The sequence below is a fragment of the Ixodes scapularis genome, unplaced genomic scaffold (assembly GCF_016920785.2).
Source record: "Ixodes scapularis isolate PalLabHiFi unplaced genomic scaffold, ASM1692078v2 PGA_scaffold0__279_contigs__length_252992795, whole genome shotgun sequence".
Classification (NCBI taxonomy): Eukaryota; Metazoa; Arthropoda; class Arachnida; order Ixodida; family Ixodidae; genus Ixodes; species Ixodes scapularis.
This window is the reverse complement of record NW_024609835.1, coordinates 30,003,471-30,017,441: the sequence shown is the minus strand read 5'-3', so window position 1 is coordinate 30,017,441 and position 13,971 is coordinate 30,003,471. Positions and strand designations below refer to the sequence as shown.

Genomic DNA, 13,971 nt, shown 5'->3' with positions numbered 1-13,971 from the left:
AATAGTTAAGATTCTAGCATAAACGCGGTAAAGGCGATACAATAACCTTAGTATAAATAAGCACAGAACCACAAACAACGCACTTTCAATAATCACACAAACTTGTTTTTCACCTTCCAGTGAAAACTAGATTACCGCTGCATATTTACAAATGTCGACGCAACTGCATACGAATAACGACAAAGAACAAAAATTGCAATCTATCATGCGATTAAAAAAAAACGATTGCAGCATTTTACTTGCGTCCTACATTACCAAGAAAGTCCGTAAATAAGTTGTTTCTCACCTGTCGATCGTATCCATATGTCCCACAATATTCGTGACGAACACATTTGAACACGAACTCCAAGAAGCCCCTCTCTGTCGCGAGAGAGGTCTATCGATTAATCGACCAGTCTTCGTTGGCTAGTTGTCACACGTCGCTCAAACCGTAGCAGGACTTGTTTCACGAATCCACGTAAATGCCGTAGTATCACGCGAACACAAAAAAAAACTACCCGAGACTACGGTGATGACAGAAATACGACGGGAAACAAGTCTCAAAAGTACCACACACGAGAGCAGCGGCGACGAAAGGCTTAACGTTTTCGACCCATCTCTTGCTGGTATGCGCTCCCTGCGACAATGACTGGATTTCTTTTCGGTTTCCTTCCCTTCTGAGATGTCTTAGCGTTCCTTTTTAGACAGTCAGCAGCTCACACACAACGTAAATTTACCAGAATCGAAGCCATGTGGCATCGGCAGAATCGCAGCCGGTCCTTTCGAAAAGTGTGGGGTGCTGCGGAACTGCACGTAGTCCCGCGGTTACGGGGATACTCATAAATATAAATTTGGTACTCTCAACCTTGGTAGCGCGTTGTATGTTACGTTTATATTATATATATAATAAATTGTACAAGACTGCGCCTTTAAAACGTATATTCATGTCGGATAAACGCGCATGAACGAACACCTCCGCGCCGCTTGTCAAGGACCATTTTTTCACGTCGATAGCGTATTCTCACGTAGTTGCGCCATGGACTTTCTTCCTCCGCCATTGTGACGTAACCTCTCAGAGCGCTATGGCCTTGTCTTCTAGGAGGTGTTGCGTCGCGTGACTTCGGGGGGGGGGGGGGGGGGGGGGTTCACGTGACCTTGGGAGTGGTCACGTGACCGGTCACGTGACCTTGGGTGACCTTGGGGGGTCACGTAACCTTGTGGTGACGTTGGTTACGCCGACGGCGACGCCGCTCAAGCCGGAAACGGGCGCCTAAGAGCTGCGCTCTAAAATAGATAATTACATTTAGGTCAAACACAATCTCAGCTACCAGGACGCTAGAGAAAAGCTTGCCTTCAAGGCAAGGGATTCATATGCCGAGGCAGTGCGAAGAGGACCCCCACTGTCTATGGCATCCGTGGAGGCGCAGACTTCCTCGGAAGACCTGTCATGTCTTCAAGGGTCTTCTTACGTACGTCCGAAGACGGTGGGCAAGCCACCGCCTTCATGCTCCAATGAGGTTGTTGTGCCCTCTAAGGACGGTACTGCACCCTCCAAGGAGCCAGACTTGCCGTCACCGTTTCCAGCTGGGCCTTCTGGCCGGGCTCGGGTGCTGCCTCTCCGTGCCTCTGGCAGCTCTTCAAAGCCTGGGCGTTCAGATTCACCTCTGCCGCCCAAAGGACCCAAGGTATCGTTGGATGAGAAAATGGATGAGAGCATCCCGCTCTTTGATGATGACCTTCCTCTCTCTAGATCAGGGTCTGTTTCCTCGGCCTCCTGCGAGGCTGGAGGACGGCCGAAGGACACGGCAATAAAGAAAACCATCCCACGGATTGCGGCACCAAAAGACACGTAAACTACATTTCACTTTTTTGTATAACACACTTATTGAAGCGTTTCCTTTATTGAAGATAAATATCTTTGTTCCTTCAGCGGAACTACAGAGGTCTCCTGCCTAACTAAGATGATGTGAGCTATATTTTAGAGGATCACCGGTACATTGCATGTTGCTTACAGGAAACGCGCCTAAAGATCACCCAAACCAATGTTTTAAAACACTTCCAGGTGCTTCGTAGGGACCGTACACGTGCAGCTCACGCATCTGGAGGTGTTGCGGTGGTTGTGCAACGTTCAGTTTCTTCTAATGAGGTAGCCCTGCAGACTTCGCTGGAGGCAGCGGCTACACGCATTTTGTTAGATCGAATAATTACAGTTTGTTCTTAGTATGTACCTCCCAATTATCAGTTACATGTGGAGGAGCTAGAAGACCTTGTTAATCAACTTCCCTCACCTTTTTTTTACTTTTAGGATATTTTAACGCACACAATCCCCTGTGGGGTAGTGACATACGGGATTCTAGAGGGGCCCTTGTAGGACGTTTTTTTTTTTGCTTTCTGCGGGATTGTTCTTGATAATCACAAATGAATCTACATATTTAGCTTAGCAACTTACACTTTCACTTCCATTGACCTATCTATTTGTCACCCATCATTTTCCTGTTGCTTTTATGAAAGGTCATCCCAAATCCTCACGGAAGCGATCACTTTCCCATCATCTTAGAATTTATTCATCTTCCCATGACAGCCCCCACGCGCTCTCCTCGTTGGAAATTCGAAAATGCCAACTGGCCTACTTTCAAAGAATCATCTTTTTTTGCATAAACATCACTTGACGATCTCGATATCGAAAGAGCCACTGAACATATCACTCAGCACATTTTACAGGCTGCCATTCTTTCCATCCCCATGACGTCCTCGCACCTACTCAGGAGATCTAAGCCCTGGTGGAACAAAAATTGCCGTTTGGCCAAAAAAGAACAAAATCGGGCATGTGGTATATTTAGGCGCTACCCTACAACACACAATCTTATTGAATTTGAAATAAAAAGGGCTCAGGCAAGGTGGATTCGAAGGCAAGTGACGAAAAAAGTTTTAGAGTGTACGCTTCTTCAATTAACAGCATTGTATCTGCGAAGGAAGTCTGGAATCGCGTACATAAAATAATGGCTCTTACCGGGCATTCACTGTCCCACTCTTGAGTCGAAATGGAGTGTGCCCTACAAGTCTTGAGGAACAGGCCAACATCATCGGTGAGCATTTCGAGTATGTCTCCAGTTCCGAACTTTACACTCAAACGTTTCAGCGACAAAAGATCAATGCAGAAACAAAGCCGTTTTCACATCAGGTGGCACACACGAACCCTATAATACTTCAAATGGTACTTCTTTGTTCCAAACAAACTGCACCTGGACCAGATGGAATTCATTATAAAATGCTCGAACATCTTCCACCATCCACTATCAAGCCAATTTTGTACCTTTTTAATAGGGATTGGCTCGATGGCCACTTTCCATCCTCCTCGAAAATCGCAGTGGTTGTACCAGTGCTAAAGTCCGGCAAAGATCCCTCTGGTGCACCTGGCTACAGACCAATAGCTCTAACTAGCTGTCTTTCCAAGACATTAGAAAGGATGATTAACAAGTGAATGTTTTTTCTAGAACGAAACAACTGCCTTGATAAGTTTTAGGGTGGCTTTCGTCAAGCACGGTCCACTGTCGATCATCTCGTCCGCTTTGAGACCTTCGTACGTTAGGCGTTTGTCAACAGGCAGCAGTGTCTCTCCATCTTCTTTGATTTGGAGAAGGCACACGACACGGTCTGGCGTTACGGCATACTGCAATATTTATTCAATCTTGGTTTCCGTGGCCGAATGTTGAGCGATATACAGAGTTACCTGCAGCACCGTACTTTCCGCGTGAGGCTGGGAAAAACTTTCTATAAGGAGTTTTTACAGGAGAATGGAGTCCCTCAGGGGGGGGGGGGGGGGGGGTGTACTGAATGTCACTCTTTTTATCGTCAAACTTAATTCCATTGGCTGTGCAATTCTTCCTTCGGTGCGATATTCTTTATATGTTGATGATATCTAGATCTCTGTTTCATCCTGTAATTCCTCAATTTGTGAACGTCGCGTCCAACTTGCGGACAATAATTTGGTCAGATGGGCCAATACGGGAGGATCGGTGGCCGAGTGGGCTGAAGCGCACACCCAGCTCGACGCGCGTGGAGCGAAAGCTCGCGCTGCAGAACCCAGGGATCCTGGGTTCGAGCCCCACCCCTGCCCGTTTCGATCTGGATGAGCATCGTACAGGCGTGCGGTCGTATATCACTACTGCGTGGTGCACGTTAAAGACCCCAGGCTAGCGGTTGTACTGCACCGGCTAAATTGCTCATCTACAGTGTAAATCAGTGTCGCCCCTACTGGCAGACCAACCTTACGCTGTATAAATCATTCAAAAACGTCCAATTCGAATTTTGATGGGCCAATACAAATGGTTTTAAAATTTTGTCCTGAAAAACAGCTTGTGTCAGCTTTTCTCGTCGACGTGCTGTTGTTCAGGAACCGTCTTTCAACATGTATGGTTCTCCTATTGTGGTAAAAATGAACACAAGTTTTTGGACCTTGTGTTCGATTCCAAGTTGACTTTCGTACCACACATTAAGAGCTTAAAACTCAAGTGTCTTAAATCTCTGAACATCCTTCAGTTCTTGTCACATGTATCATGGGGCTCTGACCGACCGCGCCTGCTGCGTATCTATCGCTCAGTCATTCGCTCTCAGCTTGATTATGGTTGTATTGTCTATAATTCTTCTCGGGCGTCAGTTCTAAAGATGTTAGATCCTATTCATCATCAGGGACTGCGATTGGCTACTGGTGCATTTCGCACCTGCCGAGTGCTTAGACGTTACGCGTAAGCAAATGAACTGTCCCTGGAGTTTAGGAGGTTTTCCCTGGGATTTATGAACTCTGTCAGGGTGCGCTCTGTCGCGGAGCACCCCGTTCAAGATATTATTGAGACTATGAAGTTCCAACGCACATTTGCAAACAAACTTTCCATTGTCCCCCCTTTTTCTCTGAGGAATAATTCTGCAGCGCAATCTGTTGGCTTGGATGCAAAGCCTCTGTTAGTGCAGTACCCACCAGATGTAGCTCCATGGAACAACTGCAACATACATTGCGACGTTACACTTACCAAGTATAACAAAAACGATGTTCCACAGGAAGTCATAAGGCAGGACTTCTTTGATCTTCAGACCAGATATCACGAGTATGCAAGTTTTTATACAGACAGGACAAAAAAGACTCAGTAGTAAGCTGTGCTAAGGTGGGACCACCGGTAAATCAGGTAAAGAGGATAAATTTAAAAGCCTCTGTACTAACAGCAGAGTTTTATGGTTTGCTGCTGGCTGTTGATTACATAATCAAAACACGACTTTCCCACGCTGTAATCTCTACTGACTCTTTAAGCTCTCTGAAAGCAGTCGCATCAATGAACCGTGTAAAAAACCCACTGGTTTCGGAGTTAAATTACAAGATTATCCGGGCTGCAAAGAAAAATTTTGACATAGTCTTATGCTGGGTTCCTAGCCATGTTGGCATTCTTGGAAATGAAACAGCTGATTGTGCAGCCAGCTCTGCTGATGATAGAGAAATTGACACACACCAAATACCCTACAAAGATTACCACAACTCTCTGAAACGGTACATCAAAGCAAAGTGGCAGCTGCCGTGAAACAACGAAACCGGCAATAAACTGCAATCAATCAAACCTTTTCTTGGCGAGTGGGAGGGTGCCCGACATCGGGAGCGCTTTTATGACGTCATACTCTGTTGGTTACGAATCGATCATACTCGTCTCCCACGTGGAGACCTCTTGAGTGGGGAGGATGCCCCTGGATGTGTGCACTGTAACCTACCTCTAAGCATAATGCACGTGCTCATTGAATGCCCTATGTATGACCAATGCCGTTATAAACACTTCTCACTGCTTTATAGAGAGCACCTTCCACTACACCTTGCCCTACTACTAGGGGACGAACCGCTCATTCCATACAGTTGTGTTTTTAATTTCTTCACGGATATCGTCCTTCTACACGGACTGTGATTTTACTTTCTGTCCTAAATCTATTGTCATATTACTTACACTTAGACACATTCATGTTCATGGTATCATATATTTCGGTACTATATCTAAATTTTGGAACACGGCCCGGGAGAGACAGCCGACACTGATCTCATTGACAATTGCTGGATTGCGCTTCCCGCTCCTGCGAGTGAAGCCACCGGACGGCCATCTTGCTCGTAGAGGATGCGGTTTTGCCATAGCGTTACAGAGGCTGGCGCCAGCGTGCTGAAGGCACGTTTTCTACTCGTTGGTCGTCACTCGTCGTTGTAAATATCACCAAACATATCGTAATAAACTCAACCAGGATTGGGATCGTCAATGCTTTTAAACTGCTTGGTGTCACTTTTTCCGAGAATACGTCTTGGGACGATCACATGAATTATGTTACCTCGAAGTTATCACAGATAGTCGGTATCCTAAACCGCAACCGCTATGTACTGCCAACAAATGTTAAATTATTAATATATAACTCCTTGTTCTATTCCCATTTAATTTACGGCCACCTAGTCTGGGGTAAGACGACATTAACAAAACTTGATAAAATAAATTTTTGCAAAAAAAAACCGTGAGGGCAATCGCGAATGTAGATTTTGATCATCCTACAGCCAATATATTCAAGAAGTTCCACATTACTAGTATATATTCTATCTACGACTACAGACTTTCCACTACTCTAAAAGTGGAAGAAATTAGAAATACTAGCTTTCTAGTGAGCCTTGGACGCCTTTCCCAAATTGTTCATCCTTATCCCACTCGTTCTGCGAGCTGTTGGGAGGTGGTCACTCCCAGAACGAGCTACGGAACACAAATGCTCAGATACACTATTCCGAAATTATTAAATTTATTTCCTGAACAAAACTTCGATTGGGAGGAATTATCTGTCAAGGATATTCGGACCCTTCTGTTTGATGTCGATCGTGTGCATATATCCTTTTCTCCTGTTTTTTATTAGTTATGTCGCGATTGTATCACGTTTCCTTTTTCTTTTTTTTTTTTCAAAAACTAGAAAGTGACAAAAAGTGAACAATCCTGTGAATCAGCCTTAACAAAGTGTGTGATGACGAAGGTCTTTTCTGATATCATTTCTATAGCTTGTGCTCTGTATGTATTTTATACTGTGAGTATCACGCTGCTCTGCTGCTTGTAGGCGGTCGGGGACATCGTCAACCTGTTTTCTAAGGCTTTTTGTCCCTGATCGCCACCATAAAAATCTTATGGTGAAATAAACGATATTATTATTAAGATTTTTAAGACCCTGTGTAAGGGTTGAGACTTGCCGTTGAGAACACGTCGAAAATTTTACGAAAGCGCAGTGCAGCAGGAAAAAGCCACAAAAAATAAATAAAGATTTTGTACTACTGGTTTGATTGCCATAAACATCTAGTGAACACAAAAAAAAAAGAAAACGCGCCACTGATGTTGCCTCCTCCCCCCCCCCCCCCCCCCCCTCATCCGTCGCCACTGGACACTGGATCGAGCTCATTTCTATACCGGGAGTGCCGCAAGTTACATATACAGTCAGAGGAAAAGTTCAACGCTGCCCAGAGGTAAATACGGCTTCACGCACATTGCGCTCGCAAAACACGTCCACACGGCGCCGAAACGAATCTTGATCGGTATCCAAGCGTGCGAAGGCACAGAGACTCAGCACTTTGGCGTGCCAAGGAAGCTTTGATCAGGCCGCGAGACCGGTGACACTTGCTTTAGAGGAGTTGTGCCTTTACACACGGCTTCACGCACATTACACTCGCAAAACACATCGACACGGCGTCGATTCTTGACCTGTATTCAAACGTGCAGAGGCACAGAGACGCAGCACTTCGGTGCGCCAAGGAAGCTTTGATCCCGCCTAGACGAAACTTGCTCTCGACGAGTTGTGTCCTTTTCCTGCGGCACTGCGCTTTCGTAAAATTTTGCTCGTGCTCATAACGGCAAGTCTCAACGGTTACACAGAGTTTTCAAACACTTCTTCGGCGAATGACGACGAACGGGTAGAAAACGTGTGTATAGCACGCTGGCAAAACCGCAGCAGAACGCTAGCAAAACCGCAAATCGTCTACGTGCAAGATGGCCGTCCGGTGGCTTCACTCGCGCTGCAGCGAACAAGCGGGGAAACGCGATCTAGCAATTGTCATTGAGATCAGTGGCCAAGGTGGAAACTCGCGCCTTCTCATCATATTTGACGGGATGTTACGGGAACAGCTGCCGCAGCCGGCGCCGCCCCCGCCGCTCGAAAGAAATAGATGTAAACACAACCCGCTCGTCGCCGCCACCGCCGGGAGTGAATCCGCTCCCGCGGCAGCGGCTTTCTTCTCCGGTGTAAACGTATCATAAAACGGGCTTCACATGCAGCTATTAGTTTGGCCCTAGAGCGGCGTGATTTCTGCCGTTGCGGCGCTCTGGCCAGCCACAGCGGCTGAGCGGCACGGTTCCACGAGGTTGGAAATGTTTCGCCGCGGCAGAGCGGTTTCCGCGCTGGCCACTCACAGCATGGCGGAAAATCACGTGACTGGAGGAGACACATTGCGGGAAAGCTGGCGCATAGAACGGCGTTGTTTTGACGTTCTTGAAGCAGACGACAAGCAGAGAAAGTACGAAAGCGACTGGTTTGCGGTTTCTTTTTTCCGGCGGGTGGATCTTCTTTGGTTCCGCAGTCTCGTCGGAACTGTTCAGGAGATTATGGAGGAGGAGGACTGCCGTCCTCTTCCTCGGATTTCGTTTTCTGAATGAATTGCGCGGCTCTTTTTGCTTTCCTCGCCTGAGTACCAACTGCAGCGACAATGGATGAACAATATGACCAAAGGTACCCTTCCAGTCTCCGTAGACGGACATACTCCGGATCATGACCAGATACCCTCCTTTCGGAAATACCAACTACTCCAACGCCGTCCAGGAGGTTCGAGTCTGCCATATCAAGTGGAGTCTTTACATCCTTTGCATCCGAGGAAGGCGCTGCCCGTGACGCTGTCGAGGATGATCCGAGGTTTCATCCTCGGCGACAACGAAGTTTGTAGAAGAAAGCAACAAATAAGGGCGAGGCTTAATTAGTGTTTTAAACGCTTTTTCTTTTGAATATTAAGAAGAAATGAAAGGAAAAACCGAAAACTAAGGCATTAAAGTTGTTAAAATCTGCTGTAACCGACTGTGCGCAACTGCTTGCTGCAGGCACCATAGGTCATCGCAATGGCAGAACACGCTCATGTGAAATGAAACCTCGCGATCCGTGCGGCCGCGGCGGTAGATTTAGGCCGGGAAATCGCTGCTTGTGAAACCCGCTTAAATGCAGTTTGAAGGATGAAGAAAATTCCTCGCGTTTTCTGGACTCACTCGTGACAAGTGGGGCAGATCGCATCACTCAGAGGTATCGTCAGCGCGCCGACGTGGCGCATCACTGAACTCGCAGAGCCATAGGCACTTGTTCTCTAAACGTTTTCGAAGAACTCGATCTTTTTGTCCGAAGCGCTGACGCACGCGAACGGAGCGCCGATTGTGTCGGAGCAGTCGACGTTGCGGTGGGTAGGCTAGACAGGCCGCGGTAAGTGTTCCTCCGCTGGTGTTCTTCGCTCGCTTTTGCGCCGCTTGATTAAAATTTGTGCCTGCTTCGATAGTTCCAGACGGAAAAATTGCGAATTTTAGTGTTGCTAATCGCAAATAAAATCTGTAAGACACAAACAGAGCCGCTGTCCCGAGTGACAATCTCTCGAAAATGGCTGATATTCGGGTAAACCTTCAATGTTTTGAGGCACTGCGAGTTAGTCAGACACATTTTATTCCCAATTCGTCATTAAAATATCGTTTTAATTTTTTTACTTATGAAAGTAGGATGTCTGAGGATAAGAAAACAATAAAAATAAAAAAATTGATTATTTCCAATATGAACTTGATTTTGCAATGCTCATATTTTAAGCATGATGCATGCAGAGCTTAATTCAGTAGCGGCAATGAGCGGTAGTGTTTTGTTTCCCAGTACTTAACAGATTCCTATTCCTAACGTCTAGAGCACGGTCAATGAAGACAGAGCTGTGTCTGAACACCGCCACTTCGCCAACGAAGAAGTGTGGCGAAGCTTCGCTCGCATTTCCAACGAACACTGTGAGGTGGTGATAGACATCTCGGACAGTAAGAACTCAACGATAGCCGCTCGAGGAACCGTTCATATTCGCCCACATGTCTGAAGGGCCACGTGGCACACCACCGCGCCGTCGCGCAGGCCCCTAAACCGACGGTTTCCCTGCCGGAAGACACGCGCCGAATCCCGAACAAGCATGTTTTCGCCTTGGCTGGCTTTCTTCAGACACCACTATCTCCTTCCACGTGGTCTGGTGTCTCCAGAGGAAAAAAAATCACAGCAGCTTTCCAAGAAAGCAGCAACGGGTCGAGAAGAAGCCATGCATTCCATATTCTCGTTTCAAATGTATGAGATAAACCCGAGCTGTTTAGAGGGGTCTAGTTATCTGACCTACAAAATAGATAGGAACGACGATAATGTCACGTCTCGGAACGATTACTGTGGTCTGGTACTGGCCTCGCCGGGGAAGCTGCTTGGCACAATTCTCCGGTTTCACCTTTTTGATTCGTGCATCTCCGCTGTGGACCGATGGTTGTTTTGCAAGTGTCAAGCAGCAGCGTTATATCATTCAGCCGCGTCACGTCGAGCCGCCGAGAAGCACTGCCAGAGGTACGCATTCATCCGCTGGAGCTGTACGTTTATAAGCTTGTCCCTAGTTAGCAGCTACGCCAAAAAATATTTCTGGTGGAGTATCTTTTAACCACGTGATTTACAGCTTACTCGAATATATGCATGTTGTGATTATGCTCGTAAAATGGGGTATATTAAGTAACAAGCATAAATATCTCCGTATTTGGTGTTACGATTCTAGTCGTCGTTCAAACTTTTTCCAAATATCATCCCGTCTCCTGTGTATTCAAAACGTGTGTTAACTAAAGACAAAATATTGGAGTGCCCGTTTTTAGCAATATTGAACAAAGTTCTAAATTTTAAAAAGCGTAATGACAGCGTGGTGGTAAAGTTCCTTAAATACAACCTAAAATAAAGTGCATGAAAGCAAAATGCCCATCTTTGTCATTCAACGAAGTTTTCTGAAGAAATATGGTCGCATCTGGAAGTTTATTTTTTGCAAACTCGAATTCAACTTTTCCTGCCTTTAAGTAGGGACCATATCATATTGCTGGTTGCCATTAATTTTAATGATTACTCAACTAAAACACTATGAGATTGGTGATGCCAATCTTAGAAATAACGTATGTGATTGCTCTACTGATGAATAGAGAGGCCCGAATTAGCTTTTTTGTTTCGTAACTCCGCAGGCAAGGGCAGAGGGGAACTCCAAGCTTAACTACTACTGTCCCACTACATTGCCAGGCATTTTGTCCAATACCATTCGCTTTCGTCAGACTTCGATATAAAGCTGTCTAAACTTGACAGTCATTTCTCAAATATTGTTCCTTTTGTTTTTCCCACAGGGAGCCATGATGTTGGGGCGTCTTGCAGCGCTTCTTGTCTTTGTAGTATCTTGCAAAGCCCAAGAGGAATTGAAGCTGACCCTGGCCAACAACCGCTTCGGTCTTCGGCCATTCCACGCTCTGCCAAGTGCTGCGGATGTCAATGTCTTCTTCTCGCCTTACAGCGTTTCGACGGGCATGGGGATGACGTACGCTGGAGCCAGGAGAGACACAGCAGAGGAACTCTTCCGAGGCCTAGGTTACTCAGCGTCCGGACTTACGGCTCCGCAAGTTTTAGACCTGTATGCCCGCCACACTCAGCGGCTCTTGTCTTCAGAGTCGCAATCGACCCTGAAGGTTGCCAACGGTGTGGCTATCCAGTAGAATCTGACCCTCCTGGACTCGTTCCGGAACACGCTGGAAAGCTCCTTCAACGCCGAAGAGCATCAAGTTGACTTCGTGCATAGGAAACAGGACGCCTTCGAATTGCTTAACCGATGGGTAAAACAAAAAACGTCGGATAAAATTGACAAACTATTTGACGAGCCTCTTTCATCGACGACAAGGCTTGTCTTGCTGAACGCCCTTTATTTTAAAGGCGTATGAAATACGCAGTTTCGCCGGCTCTTCACTCAAAAGAGGCAGATTTGGAACGGTGGCGTCTCTCCTACCCTAGTAGACACCATGATGCAGAATATGCACGTTGGCTACGCCTCTTTCGGCGACTTAGATGTGGACGTTGCTGAACTGCCGTACCGCGGTCGTGACTACAGCATGGTCATCCTGCTACCAAAGCGAAACGATGGTGTCGACAGGCTCAAGGGGAACCTCACCGTGGAAATTATGAGGAGTCTACTCTCCGAACTTCGAGAGCGGGATGTTGACATCTTCTTACCAAAGTGAGTATACCTTATTTAGGGCAACATCACTAAGCAGGCGAGCTGTTTAAGAAAACGGCAAACACAACGTCTCAATCTGACTTATCGGATGAGCTTTCGGTTAGCTAATTTTATACTATATTAAAGGAACAGAAAGTGAAATCTTTAAGTATAGACTGTTATTGTCTTTAGTTTTGTTGTTAAAGCGACGAAATGACCGGCAAGAGATATCCTGAACATGAATTTCTGCCTATAAAACCCTTAGACAAGGAGAGAAAAATAAAAAAAAAGGACAACTCAATGGCGTCTCAAAAGCTTGGTTTTGAGACGTCGTCGTGTTGTTCATTTTTTGTTCTCCTTGTCTCAGTGTTTTATCAGTATGACCTTTCACCAGCTAGCCTGCGCTACTACCCTTACTTATTTAATTAATTTTTGTCCTTCCTAGCTTGATAGATTTGACTCAATTGTTTTTCTACTTGCGTTATGCTTTGAATTTGGAATTCACAGCAAATGTCATAAAAAATAAACGCCAGCCAGTTTTGTGTTTATACTTTTTTTATCCTATTACGGAAAAAAAAGGAACAAGAAAAACACCTTGTGTGTTTTGTTGCAATCATACCCAAGTATACGGATCGTTTGTAGCTCGACCTCAACAATTAGAAAACTGCCTCTGGTTAGCAGGATTAAATATATTTTTATTTTACTATATAAAGACCAGAACGCGTGCTGTTTGCTGTAAAGATAAGAGCACTGCCAGCAATGGCGTGAGATATGTCTTCTGGTTGGCAAAACTGTCACTTTTCACGTTAAAAGTTATAGGCAACCTGGGGATCCATAGCGCTGAACCAATTTTCCCGCATGCTAATTCGGCTGCGGTTCCTTCCACCGCGAGGGAGCTCCGCCGTTGATAAAAGGCCGTCTCAGTGTACGCGCGGGGGCCTGTTGAGTCGCGGCGCGGGAGATAACAGTGAATCAATGACTACGTGTGGTTGAACCAGTGCGTTGTGTCATTCTCCGATACGGGTAGCAACGAAGAAAATCCTACAAACTCTACCGTCTCATGCACTGATATCGCGTCTTTCCGATCGAAATTTCTTCGAACAGGTTCAAACTGGAGAGTACATACCAGCTGAAAGGCCCCTTGACAGCCCTCGGAATAAGACAGATCTTCAGCAATGGCGCCGATTTGTCCGGAATCAGCGACAGAAATTTGCGTGTCTCGGCTGTCGTCCACAAGGCGGTTCTGGAGGTGAGCGAAGAAGGCACCGAAGCGTCTGCAGTCACAGGTATCCTCGCCCCGCTCGGCAGTGGCATGCCGGTGGAGTTTGTCGCTGACCATCCGTTCCTCCTTTTCATACGAAACACGAGAACGAACGACATAATCTTTGCTGGTCAAGTCAACAAGCTGTAGAATGCGTGGTGCAATAAAAGAATTCAAACATTTTACGTGGGCCTTTATGTTTGAAAATGTTTAAGAAGTTGCACATCTGCTAATTAATATATTGCGAATTGAAGATACAAGAAGATAATGCTAGAAGAGGGACAAGGAGTAAAATTTTTACTGTTTTGAACAATAGCGTTGTTTCTTGTGGCGTGGAAAGTTTAAGTTTTTTTTATATATCAGGTACAAAACTCCCGGATATGCGATCAGCCATACTCAAGAAACCAAAACAAATATTTGACAATTTTCT

At 46.0% G+C, this 13,971-nt stretch overlaps 1 protein-coding gene across 1 annotated transcript; it reads left to right on the top strand.

Annotated features, from left to right (window-relative positions):
- Positions 1-11,428: 11,428 nt before the first annotated feature.
- Positions 11,429-13,726, top strand: LOC8051315 (leukocyte elastase inhibitor-like). Its single transcript, XM_042294833.1, has 2 exons — positions 11,429-12,301; positions 13,385-13,726. Exons 1-2 carry the CDS (start codon positions 12,087-12,089, stop codon positions 13,689-13,691), a joined length of 522 nt encoding a protein of 173 aa, XP_042150767.1. The 5' UTR covers positions 11,429-12,086; the 3' UTR covers positions 13,692-13,726.
- The last annotated feature ends 245 nt before the right edge of the window (positions 13,727-13,971 follow it).

Excerpts from the sequence above, each read along its gene's own strand:
- LOC8051315 (XM_042294833.1), top strand. The coding sequence starts at position 12,087 with ATGATGCAGAATATGCACGTTGGCTACGCCTCTTTCGGCGACTTAGAT. Across the intron at positions 12,302-13,384 it reads GTTGACATCTTCTTACCAAA|GTTCAAACTGGAGAGTACAT; the intron begins GTGAGTATACCT and ends TTCTTCGAACAG.